The sequence below is a fragment of the Melitaea cinxia genome, chromosome 11 (genome assembly GCF_905220565.1).
Source record: "Melitaea cinxia chromosome 11, ilMelCinx1.1, whole genome shotgun sequence".
Taxonomy (NCBI): domain Eukaryota; kingdom Metazoa; phylum Arthropoda; class Insecta; order Lepidoptera; family Nymphalidae; genus Melitaea; species Melitaea cinxia.
The window spans coordinates 9405822-9420285 of NC_059404.1; the positions used below are offsets into that span (position 1 = coordinate 9405822).

The following is a 14464-nucleotide window of genomic DNA, read 5'->3' on the forward strand; positions in this document are numbered from 1 at the left end:
GTTTTGAATTATTCCCCATGGTTACCTTACTTTATCTGTAATTGAAATGAAAGGTGGACCTACAAAGTATATTTTTATCAATGTGTTTACCTACCAAATTAGTGACTTTTGTAAGGTAGCCTATATATGTAGTTAGTATTAATTAATCTAAAATGTTTCATCTTACACATTTTTGTAGGTGGCATGGATTAAATCTGACACGAAAACAATTCTAGCTATACACACACACATGGTTACTCTCAATCCTCGGCTGTCAGTAACACACAACGGTCACAACACATGGAAGTTGTACATAAGCAATGTGGAACCCAAGGACTCAGGCACTTATATGTGTCAGATCAACACCGACCCCATGAAAAGTCAGGTAAAATCTCACGCATGCTTATGATTAGACAAACTCTGATATTTTATATTTGATCAATAATTTAAAAGAAATAAGTATTATTAAAATTACAAATTTAAACGCTTAAATAGGTTGTACCTAAAATCCTGATAAATAAAGCAAAAACTATAAAAAAAGCCTTTTGTTAATCTTTGATAGTAGTATATGTATGTATAGTATATAGTTATACATACAAGTATTAAAACTTGCTGCAAGTACTCGTATATTACCAAGTCTTATTACAAAGTTTTAATTTGTTATTGTATGTTTTAGTACAATGTAATCATTGTACTAAAAACACACCAATTAATACATACAGAATTATAGATACTCGAGTGATATTTTTAACTGACTTCCAAAAAAGAAAAAGGTTCTCAATTCGATTGTATATTATATGTATGCTATGTTACCTCAGAACTTTTGACTAGGGGACACCGATTTTGGCATTTTTTTGTTTATTCGATAGGTGGTGCGTGTCATGTGGTCCAATTTAAATTTAATTGAAATCTAACAAGAACTTATCGAGTTGTATCTAATAATGCGTTTTAATTGACTATTTCTTTGTCGACCTACGTTGTATTATACCGCATAAAGTTTCACTGGGTATATCGACTTTGACGATTCTTGTTTCATTCGAAAGCTGATACTTGTTTTGTCGTTCTATTTAAATTTGATCGAGATTTGATTAAATTTGTTGATTAATCTTTGATAACACGTGTTTACGTGTATTACTTGTCGATGTCACACAACTATTATAAACATAATTACAGAGATTCTTCTGTCTGAAAATTTACATTAAGGCTAGCATAAGGTGATGCACGTTGCGAGTGTTTTTAAATGTAATTATTTTGCAGTAAACTACATGCTTTTAGGAACATGGGTTAGTAATTTTAGAATTTCCCTTGGGTAATTCGAGCTCACGAGCATTAAGTTAATTACTTATAGCTTGGTCAGCGTTCAGCAGGCAGATGTCATTGTTTATCTTTACTTTTCAGGCTATGACTATTGGGGATAGATGATACTAAATAATAATAATAATAATAATAATATACTTTATTGTACACCAAAATATAAACAAACAGTAGTAATTACAACAAAAAGATGTACAAAGGCGATCTTATCGCTGAAGAGCGATTTCTTCCAGATAACCTTTGGGCACAGGACATGATATAGTAGTGACGGATAGGAAGTGTACAATATCCATAAGGATGAATAGAAAAAAAAAAAAAAAAAAATAGTGTATAATAGATTCCTTAATTCATACACATACACATACAAGTACAAATATCCATACATAAATAATCAAAATAGTATTAATATACGTGTAAATAACATCAATAGAGTTTATTGAGCGTAGCATACCTCGGACAAACGTTAGAGATTTTTGCCGGTAGTATTGCCTATGGACGTATTACGTAATTCTCTGCGTTATTGAAATGATTAGTGTTTTCTGACAAGTTTCATATTATAAAACTAAAAAAACTTTCTTGCAACGAATCTTTAGTTGAGTCTTCAGCCCATTATGTTCATGTTCAGACGTCAGGTGTACATGATAAGAACTGGGACCAATGGCTTAACGTGCTCTCCGAGGCACGGTGGGAAGACCCATGAGGACTGCACAAACACCCTGACTATGGCAAACATCTGTATGGCCAATACAAATGTTGGTTATGTGCGGTTTCGAACCCGCAACCGCCATCGCAACAGCCACAAACAAAAGTTGTGAACATTGCGCCATTTTAAAAAGTAAAACTTTAAATTGGTTATTAGTTTTTAAAAGTAAAGCTACCACCGATTCGGAATATAGATTCTGCACAGAAGAATCGGCAAGAAATTTTTGTACAAATCTTGCATGAAATATTTACATCAAAACAATTAATACTCTTGTGAATATACATAATATTGATATATAAAAATGAATGTTTGTCTCTATGTCGTTTAAAGAATCATAAACTATGCTTTTGATCATGTCATGTTGTCATGAGCCTACAAAGGTTTCTGAGTTGGTACGACCAAAAAAAAAAAAAATTTGACGTGCAGTAGCAATGGACAGCGATAGGCTGAAGTGAAGTAGGTGTGAAGTAAGCAGTAGCAACGTCGGTCAGTTGTCGTACTTTTCTAACTGCGAATGGGGCGGAGCTGATTCTACTATATAATGGGAATTCTACTGAAGATTTGAGTCCAAATTTATACCTGTATATTATTTACAATAAAAATTCTCGACAGCCAATGGTCATTTTTAACTCAAGTTTAAAGTAAGGTATGAGCCTACGTATACGAAGCCCATAGGTATGCCCATATTTAGCAGTAAAAGATAATAATTAATGGCAATGGAAACAACTACTGCTTTTATTAAACTTAAAAGGAATAATTGGTTCGAAATTGTTTTAATTAGATAAGATAGTACGAACGATAAAAGAAAGTTTAATTATGGCTCAGAAATGTTTTTCCATTTTAGAAAAATATTTTAAAAACAGCTATGCGTGTCATTTCTACATAGTCTTTTCTTAAACGTCTGGTTTGCGATATTTTGTTTTTAGTACAACATGAAATGGAAAATTCTGTGTAAATTGTATACGATTTTTTTTCTGATTTCCGTATTATTTTTTTGTATTCTTTTTCCGCAAAAGAATCATAAACAAAATATCACTTTTTAGTAAAAGAGTTTTTTATTTAAAATCCAGGTGCGTAATGAATTTGTCTGGTATCGACTGTAGAATTATTCGTGCAATATGTGCACATCGCTAGTAAAGAGAAACGTTTGGTTTTCGGCGATACATATTTTTTTTGTTTAGATTATTTAAATTATATATATATTCAACGATGCTTGATTATTAACATTTTTACAGTCTTATATTTCGTAAAACCATATTTAGGAGGGACCATAGGGACTCTTAGGGACTCACACGATTATCAAAATTTGTTAAGTGCTTTTTCGGATTTTAACGCAGTTAAATAAGTTAAATAAAAAAAAATCCAAGCTCTATTACCAGCTACCTACAGTTCGCTCTTCAATGTTATTCTCTTTTAATTATTAGTAATTCAATTTATAGTAATCATATTCCGATTATCAAACTCCAAAGCGGTACTGTAGCTAATATTAAAGTTTATGCAAACCATTTCAATCGACAGCTTGCTTTTGAGTGCCGAAACTCGATTAAATCGCATTACAAACGATTCTCGTTGACTTTTAATTATCACTGAACCAATTTATATTAATTTATGAAATAATAAGGATTTCATTTTGTGTTATAAAAGCACAGTACGATTAATAAAAATATACACTTGATACTTTGAACTGTTTTATAAATACATTATTATTAAGATACACATCGTATAAATTTTAACACTATATGTATTATTTTACCTTTTATTATAAATACGAAAATAGTTCCTTGTAATAAAATAACAACGAATTTAGGAAATAACAATATAGTTTAACTTTCTGTTTTTCAACTTGAAATTGCTTTCAACTTATATACGGCAAAAATTATTTACTTAATATTCTTATGTGTGTGTATGTTTTATATATCCTTTAAGCACCTATAGAGATGAAACTAATTATGAAAATTTTTACTGATAAAATATTACGGATTAGCATTCAGGAAATATATTGATGAAATGTTATTTTAGCAAATAGACATCTATTTGTTAATTGTGATTCTCAAAATATTCATAACTTTACCATCCAATGTGATTTTAAGAATTCGTCATAACAAAGTATTTGAAGTCTTATATATTTATTTTTAATATATACAAAAAAAAAAAACAGTAAAAAACAATATTCACGATTTGAACAAAATACTTATTATTCATTGCTTAGTTAAAAAAAGTAAATAATAAAATGTTTGTTGACTAATCATCATGTCTACGAAAGATAGTTTGTGTGCTTTTTACATTCAGGTCAGAAAGGGCCTTACAACCTCCCGAAACAGTTTTGCAATTCCCCAAATTGTGTCGGTGGACAAAATTGACATTTATTAAGTCATTTACCTTTGTAGATGTGTTGACAGTACTAGTGACGGGGCGTAGAATGTCGTCAAGGAATGCAAGCGTTCGTAAAGGGAGGAATGTGGCCACGACATCTTCATGCGAAACAAACTTCCAAATGTTCACTGCTTTTGTAATGCTGTTGTTTATATTTCGTGTGTGGTATGTTTGTTTTAGCAAGAATCTTTGAATTTTGAAACATATTCCTTTTTTTTAACTAGAAAAAGAAAGCAGTACAAGGTTTTTAAATTTATTTAAATTACTGGTTATATTTTATGTATGTAAGTAGGTAAGTAATTAGGTGACAACAAGTGTAATCTCTTATTCACCGACCAAACTTGTTTTTTGATACGACCAAAATAGTTTGTTAATAGGTTCATAGTGTTTAATAAAATATTTTCTGCATATATTTTTAATATAATGTTGAAAATTTCTATTATATTAAGGACTTGCTTCAGTTATAGGGTTAAGTATTAGGAAATTAACCAAATGTAGTAAATATACTAATAAGCTATGTGGTTACGGCAGTAATGAATATAGCCGCCCTCTCTCTTCTCGTGGGTGTCGTAAGAGGCGACTAAGGGATAACACAGTTCCACTAGCACATTGGAACTTAAAAAGCCGACCGATGGAGGGATAACCATCCAACTTCTGACTTTGAAATACACAGGCCGAAGACGGGTATAAGCGTCTTCGGTGCGACAAAGCCAGCCCTGCGGTTGGTTACTCACCCGCCTGCCCAGCGTGGTGAATATGGGCAAAACAGATGGGTTCACGCAATTTTGGCGCGAACTTGTGGAGGCCTATGTCCAGTAGTGGACTGCGATAGGCAGAAGTGATGATGATGATGGGAAGAGTGTATCATTTAGCCTATAAATAGAATTTTAAAGAATATTTTGTTGTTTGACATGAAATTGTTAGCGCATTCGTTTATATTTCTTAATAGTGTGCCGGAATTTCCCAAAATCGCGTTATGATATTCTTTCTCAGTTAGTAAACATGTATTGTAGGCGTTTGATATTTCTGATCGTTCTTTCTATATTGTACAAATGCATTTTTTTGCAACTATTTCATATACTTAATATTGTCGTTCCAAGCCTATATTCAAATAAGCCTTGCCATACTTACTATTCAAACTACGCTACTCCGAGCAAAAATTCTTTGCTCTACTCCTTTAAAAGGCTACCTTTTTATTTGCGTGAATATAGACCGTTTTTTATTTAAAATACGCTTTTGTATCTATGCATCATATTGTATACATATTGACTGAGGCCCGAGAGATAGATTGCTCTTCTCTCTCGCCCGCACAGTATTTGCTTAGGTTCCGTACAACAACGCTACATAAAAAGGTTATTTTATATTTGCACGGCGAGGGATGTAACATTTGTTAAGTGTAAAAGTAAATTTGAGGGCGAGCCCGCACAATTACACAAACATTTTCAGAGTAAGAAGATGTTAGATGAAACATTTAAGTATGCGAGCATTGTTTTTCTTTTTTTTTCAAACTTTTCTATTTGCTAACTTTACATGAGAGCGCGAGCGGTCAAGACTTTTTAAGTGAAAGAGCACAATTAACATTCCTTCCACACAAGTGGAAATTGTTTACAAAAAAAAATCTCTTTTGCAAGTAAGCGAACCAAATAAAAAAGCTTCTGTGTTAACTTTGTTTTCCTTTACTTTTTTATTTCATTGGCTGTAATAAACAGACAGAAAGAAAATTTCAAACGTATGTAAAATACAAAATACACATTGAATGTACTGTTCAATAAATATTAAATCTTGTTATATAAGCTTATTTATGTTAGCATAATGGATTAATTGTCAAAAATGTGTTCCATAACATTCGCTTATCGAGTGTGTGTGGTGATCGAAGATATGAGACAGGAGCGAGTGACGATGGTTACTCGGTTAGACTTAAAGCTATTTCTTTTGTTTCACGGTTTCTAAAAAAATCACCATATATTTATGATAAAACAACTTATTATAACAGACATATTTTTTTAAATCCTGTATATGTTAAGTAGTAAATAAAAATATATCTTAATTATAATGTTATCCTATATGTGGTTCATATACGATATAGCGAGGTTTATATTGGCTAGATTCATAAAGAAGTTATGTTTTAGCAGCGGGGGCAATCAAATAAATATTGACCTACTAATTGTTTCTGTGGCATCGATGGCGAACCCTGTTGACAGAACTGTGATAGATGACCTTTTCCAACCCTTTTCCTCATTTCATTGAACCGCTGGTACGCATTGTTTAAATGTCGATATATCAAATTTTTTACTTTAAAAAGTTTCGTCATACTTTATTTAGAAATAAAGGGTTGTGCAAATATGCTCACGGTATTCAAATACGAAATGTCATCATCAATAAAGCCATATATTTGAACGGCTAATAGACGTTTATTCCTATATATATGAACCTTCTATGGTTTTATTCTTCTATCGTTTTTATTGTAATAATTAAAAATATTACGACATTATTTTATTTAATACTTTTACTATTTAATTCCTTTTACTGATTCAACTACTGACTTTCAAATACACAGGCCGAAGACGGGCAGCAACGTCTTCGGTGCGATAAAGCCACCCCTGCGGTTTTCAACCCGCCTGCCCAGTGTGATGACTATGGGCAACACACATGAGTTCGCGCCAAAAATGGCGCGAACTTGTGGAGGCATATGTCCAGCAGTGGACTGCGATAGGCTGAAATGATGATGATGATGATGGGGACGATGATGATGACTATTTAATTTATTTCTTATATACAGAAACAATGCTGTCAAATAGAATGATTGACTAGCTCGTTGGCGCAGTTTGTAGTGGACCTGCTTTCTGTGCCGCGGGTTGCGGGTTCGATTTCCGCCTGAGTCGGGGTGTAATATTTGTATTTATATATTTATATATATTATATTTCTATGTATATTTACAAAAAAATATATATATAGTTATAACAGTCGGCTGTTACCTGTAACACAAGCATTAAGTTGCTTACCATAGGAACAGACGACCTTGTGTGTATGATAAATAAAAAAAAAATGATGCTTATTGACTAAAATGACTTTTGCATAGGTACATTTTAAGGGATTTATTAGTCAAAAAGCTATCATAGAGCTTTACAGTTTTTTAGGTACTTCTGATAAAGAAAATAGAATATTATTGTTAGATTTAATTGTAAAAACCTAAGTTCTTTACAGTACCCCTGGAAAGAATACAGTACCCTTTTTAGGTTACATTACAATTTATGGGTATATTGAAAAAAATTATTAATTATTAGTAGTAGTACCTAATAGTTCGTAATTGAAATACTTCTTGAAGCCGACCCCTGGTGCAAACTTACAACCACATTGAACTTAGCAGTTACTCCAGCTTCGAATCGGACGCGCGTACTAGATCTATCATACATCGCCTCAACAAGTCGTACATACTTATACATACTCTGGCACACCTATATTTTACTTTTATGTCATGTTAATAGATATATGAACTTCGAAAGTACTTTAAATTTATTTGAAGTACCAAAAGACGCTGGTATGTATTGTAATGAAGTCAATAGAGAGAAATTTAATTATAAACGTTTTATTAATGAAAAAATAATATTTCTCCGAATGAATTTTATTGATTCTATTATATAAAATATTTATATAACCGTACTTGAAACCAAATTTTTCTCTAATTGACTATTAATTAAGATGTGAAATATATTAATTTACTACATGTTTTAATTAAAATGTTATTTTACATCTATCGTAATAATTTAATTATTTAATAGTTTTTTCTGTACGTTACGATAGTTACGATACAAACTCTATTTTATTTAATAGTCTTAATATCGTAATTTTAACTAACGCAAAAAATCAAAACATTAAGGTTTCTTTTTATATATAGTCTAGTCTCTGACGTTGTGCAAAAATTGAATTTGAATGACTTATAAGTTTATTTGGATAATATTACACACATATGCATGTCTCGGAATCCATTTAAAAATCAAACAATGTTTTCACCAAGTCACAAAAGCATTACTTCCATTAACTGTAAATCAATACAGCGGAATTTATTAGTATATCGAGACCGTATTGACTTGGAGGCTACTTCATTTAGAACGCCGTGGAATTTTATGTAAGCAGTTACTTACGTTTATAGAAGAACGTTCGCGGGAGCACGTCTGTATACTATAGGGATGTGTTTAAATAAGCCTTTAGCGGGCTGTTAGCGCTGAAGGGTATTTTCAATATGGGTAATTTCGCCTGGAACACAAATACTTTAGCAACTTTATTGCATACTCGAGGATTAACCCGGCATGAGCGTTGAAAAACGGGTAGAGCTCTGGTTACGTATAAAACTCTGCCATTTTATCTTAATTACTTCGAAATCTTCGTGTGAGAAAATCCCTACCCTTATGGTGTCCATCGTCGCGTAACTTTATGTTGGGATTACTTTTATGACCGGGATTAAAGTCCGTTTGCGAATGTTTACTACCAAAATCGGAGCCCATCTGAGCGATAGATGCTCAATTTAATATGATTAAGATTTATTTTATTTCTCAATGTTAAGTAAATTCCCTATAAGAATAAATTAGCTACATAGTTGAAAACAAAACTTGTTAGTGTTTCTGCTGCCATGAAAATATTTAAACTGTCTAATCGTTTTATTGTTAAAAATCAAAAATAAAATTTTACTAAGACTATTTTAATACAAGATAAAACCTCAAAGTTAATACAGAGAACGCTAAGCTGAGCTTGTCTACAGCAAATTAATTTATCCACAAAGTGAACCGTACCTTTATCAGAATAGCTCCGACCTGCGAGGAATCCCCTTTAAAGATCCTCGATCTTGGCACCGTAAACACATTCTTCGACACATAGTTGCTACGTTGTCACAACTAACGCCGTACTAAGTATTTAGTTGCAACCCGAGGAATTTATCAGACTAAGGAATCTGCCTTGTGAAATGTAAACTCCAAACCGCGGTTATTACACAGTTATTTGGCCTTAATATAATAACACAAAGCCGAACAATGCGGGCAAAATTCTACCACTCCTAAAATGTGAGAGCTTAGCTTCCTATATGGGATTTACGATGTCCGTAGGATTATCGTTCAGCCTGTACTGAATTATCTTATAATTTACTTTGTCGCCCGTTAAAGCAACTCGATTTTAATATAATGATATCATTAGAACTACACCTTAGGAAACTGATTTAAACTCTTGTTTATACAGAGAATATAGTTCCATGTAATTGTGTTTGCTCGCAAACGAAAAAACCGACTTCAATTACATCGAAAAGTAATGCAACGTAAGTAGACGAAATGAAATTAACAAAAATTTCTCTGGGATTCCATCATCAGATCCCGGTTTCTTTATCATGGCACCCATACTCCTTTACAACAAAATAAGAATTATCAAAATCGGTTCGTAAACGACGTATATATCGTATACATACGATCGAATTGAGTAAACTCCTCCTTTTTGAAGTCGTTTAAAAAATATGAATTCTTTAAATTTGATTACAAATAAATTGTTGTGCTTAGATCGAAGTAAACATCACTTAAACTTCTATCAGATAGATATATCGATACTTAGTGGGAAATATCATAAGACTTTCTAACGGGACGAAATACTAAATACTGAAGGGACGAAGAATCAACAAGTGAATTATTTCTTCGCCGAAAAATCGAGAAGCATTAGTCAGCATTCCTTTGTTATGCCACAGGTGCGCTTCATAACGTGTTTCCTTTTTCATAAGGGTTAGCCACTTTTGAATACAGTATGTGACGACATAACGGGTTCACTGGAAGCCTTTATGTAAAGCCCCCATCCTCGTCCATGTGAGATTTGAAGTGTAAATATTTTATAATTTACTACGCATAAATATTTTATCTAGTACATAAAAATCCGTCCGTAACGTGTTTGAGGTTGAACTCCACAAAAACTTGTTGACCAATTTTCGTTAAATTTTTTCCGCCTATTTTGTAGGTTTTGAATATAGGTCGTGAAGTAACATTTCATACTGCTAGGTGATTAGGTGTTTCTATCCATAATTTTATCTATTTAAGTTTTACACTTTTGAAATTTAGTTAGAAATGGACAAATGTTTGTCGTGTTATAATATAATAAAGGTAATAAATAAAATATTTAAAAAATGTATATTTAAAAATAAAACTCAGCATATGACTTAAAACGCGTGGGAGTTAGATAAAGATTTGTTTTTTTTTTCGAAGTAAAGTATAATTTTCTTTACTTCAAATTTCGTTGTTTCAGTCAAGTATTTTAAATAGTATATGTGGGCGGAGATATAAAGGTGATTAAGATTCCTAAAGGTTTATATTTTGTTAATTTTTTTTAAGCAATGGAAAAATTGTCCAATTTAGATAACTTTTTTGATAGGCTTAAATAAAGTAAAATAATTAAAATAAAGCTACCGCCTATTCGAAATCTATTATATTAACCTATAATATTAAATCTATTCTAGTCTATAACGATTCTACAGATAAAAATCGGCAAGAAACTGCGCAAGAAAACTACTAAACTACTTAAAACCTTTTGGCTAATTTAGTGAAAACATTTTACCGATTTAAAAACCTTACGATACGAGCGCTTACCGATTTTGATTATCGTGATCGTCAACTGTTTGATAGAACGGCTAAGTATTGTATCCTAGACTATTGGATTATATACTTATGTTCACTTTTGTCAATTTCAAACGTAAAGTAGTAAAACATATAAAGTCTAGTACTTTAGACTTTCGTGTAGTGTCGGTTATCAGCTTATTATATAAAGTTAAATAAATAAATGACACTAAAACGGCTCAAAGTTTGCGCTTTTAATTACTTCATACATTTGTATATTAGGTTATTGTCAATTTCATTTCAGTGAAATATTTTTAATAAAGTATTTATGTTATCTGTGACTAGGGGCGTAAAAAGATTTTTTATTATTATTATTATAAAAGAACGCGATCTCATATAGTCAGATTCGACGCATCCCGATTTTCGCTAAAGTGAATGTAGCTGAAAATGTAATTACTTCGGGTCTTCCGAATATAAATAGGTCGATGAAGGCAAAAAACGTAATAAACAGTCAGAGGTCATCCATCATAGCATATGTCAGCTGCTCACTCGCAAATAATTGGTGTGACGTAACGCGACTAAGCGTATTATAGAGAAAATGCACCCTATTTCCTTTGTCAATATGGTTCTCTACATTATGCCCGTTAAGCGCTGCCGCTGCTTTTGACTAAAATTGGCGCTAGTTTATTCTGCCAGATGGCCTGTTGATATTAATAGACGGTTTAGATAACGTTCAGAAGTTTAATAAAGTAATTTATTCACATTACCATTAACTGTTAAATGAGCTTTGATTATTCGAATTATTAGATTATGTGGATTTCAACGTGTGTGTGGATGGAACAAAAAAAAACCGGCTTCTATTTAAATCGAAAAGGATTAAAAATAAACCCGAACGTGCATAACTGTTCATAATAATAATAATAATAATAGAATAGCGACGTACCAGCCTGGAAGAGGAGAATAGAACGCCGTATCAACCTGGCCAGGGCCCTCATTGGTAGGCTGCTAGCTTTCAGGTCGGGCAACACAAGGCCAAGGATTGTGCGCTCTGTTAGAATGGCCTTCAACGGGCTAGGCATCAGCCTCGATCAGCCTGACATAGCCGATAAACTAACGGAGCGCATCGACGGCCTGAAGCAGAGAATCGCGGCATGGGGAAAGCGCATTCGCAGGTACTCTGAGAGAGTTGAGCGCTTTCGACAAAATCGCCTCTTCGTGAGTGATCAGAAAAGGTTCTATAGAAAGCTGGAGAACCCGATATCGAGCTCTGCTTCCCTAAAACCGAGTACGGTTGACCTCGTCGCCTTCTGGCGCAACATATGGTCAGGGGAGGTGGAGCACGAGGAGGGCCCTTGGATTGCGGCGGTTCAGGACGCATGTGCTAAAATCGAACCGATGAACCCAATCGCCATCTCTACGGAGGACGTCAGTGGTGCGGTCCGGCGGGCTCCGAACTGGAAAAGTCCGGGGGCCGACGGTCTGCATCACTACTGGCTGAAAGGGCTCTCGGTCTGCCATGCGACCTTGGCTCGACAATACCAAGAGGCAATAGATCGGAAGACACTCCCGAACCTTTTCACTACCGGGATCTCTCACTTAGCTCCTAAGTCCACCAACACCGCAGATCCCACCAACTACCGCCCCATAACGTGTCTGACCTCCATCTACAAGACACTGACGTCCGTTCTGAGCTGTAAGATCTCACGACATATTGGTGAGTTTAATATCTTGTCTGCAGCTCAGAACGGATGTCGTGGAGGCGGTCGCGGTACAAAGGAGCTCCTTCTCATCGACTCTGTGGCGGGCCAGCTTGTCAGACGCAACCGTCGGAACTTTTCGGCCGCCTGGATCGACTACAAAAAGGCTTTCGACTCGGTACCTCATTCATGGCTCCTGAGGGTCCTCGAGCTGTACAAGGTTGACCAGGCAGTTCGAGACTTCCTCGGAGTATGTATGGGGCAATGGAGCACGATCCTATGTCTCCAGGGCGAGCGACTGACGGGGGCGGATGACCCAATCAGGATACGGAGGGGTATTTTCCAGGGTGATTGCCTGAGTCCACTATGGTTCTGCTTGTCCTTGAACCCTCTAAGCACCCTGCTGGAGCGTTCGGGGACAGGCTTTCAGTTTCGGAGAGGAGGTACTAAAGTCTCCCACCTTCTCTACATGGACGACCTCAAATTGCTGGCACCTAACGCTGCACGCCTGCAGGAACTGCTGAAAATCACTACGGAGTTCAGCAGTTCCATCAGGATGCAGCTTGGAGTAGATAAGTGTGCGGTCGTGCATGTGGACAGGGGTCAGGTGACTCAATCGTCGCAGCTTAGTCTCGAATTAACATCATTCAAGACCCTTTCCGAAGCTGAATCTTACCGGTATCTGGGTATGTCACAATGCATAGGGGTGAAGGAAGTGGACATGAAACAGGCAGTTTGTGAAATCTTTTTTGGACGGCTGACAAAAGTTCTTCGGAGCTACTTGTCTGGAGCCAACAAGGTCCGAGCCTATAACGCTTGGGTCATGCCCACTCTCTTGTACACCTTTGGCATACTCAGATGGACTCAGACCGAACTTGACGCCCTGGACAGAAGAGTCCGCACAACTATGACGCACCATCGCATGCACCACCCTAAGTCGTCGGTCATGAGACTGTACATCCCGCGGAAGTGTGGTGGTCGAGGCATGTTAAGCGCTAAGACTATGCATAACCGCGAGGTGTGCAGCCTCAGGGCCTACTTTGAAACGAGACGGGACAGCGCTTTGCATGGTGACGTTTCAATGTGTGACAAAGGACTAACCCCCCTAGCCTTGGCCAAAGAGAACTGGCAGAAACCGGTCGTACTGAGCACCTCTGACCGGGAGACCGTATGGATGGAGAAGGAACTGCATGGACGGTTCTACAAGGCGCTTCACGCACCACACGTGGACAGTAAGGCCTCCGTGCAGTGGCTGCGATTCGGCGACCTCTTTGGGGAAACCGAAGGTTTTGTCTGTGCAATACAAGATCAGGTGGTCAAGACGAACAACTACCGAAAGCACGTCCTGAAGGATGGCACTCTCGACTTCTGTCGAGCCTGTCGTCATCCCGGTGAGTCACTCAGGCATGTGCTTTCGGGTTGTTCCGTGCTTGCTAATACTGAGTACTTGCACAGACACAACCAAGTGGCCAAGATTCTCCACCAAGAGCTTGCTCTTATGTACGGTCTCCTGGAACAGAGGATGCCGTATTACCAATACTCACCGGTGCCAGTACTCGAACGCGACGGAGTCCGGCTCTACTGGGACCTGCCTATCGCCACAGACAGGACGATACTGGCGAACAAGCCTGATATCGTGGTGATGGACAGGGCACGGTCGAGGGTATTTTTAGTGGACATCACCGTCCCGCATGACGAGAATCTCGTGAAAGCCGAGACTGAGAAAAAACGTAAATATCTGGATCTGGCGCACGAGATTGTCGACATGTGGGGTGTGGGGTCTGCTGAAATAATCCCTATCGTAATATCTGCCAACGGTTTG

General features: G+C 35.8%; 1 protein-coding gene across 1 annotated transcript in view; it reads left to right on the plus strand.

Moving 5' to 3' along the window:
* Positions 1 to 14464, plus strand: part of LOC123658058 (lachesin-like) — a 57747-nt gene that overhangs the window by 20947 nt on the left and 22336 nt on the right. Inside the window, exon 3 of the mRNA XM_045593541.1 lies at positions 179 to 364. Within this exon, the coding sequence (XP_045449497.1) occupies positions 179 to 364 (186 nt within the window). The remainder of the gene's footprint in view (positions 1 to 178; positions 365 to 14464) is intronic.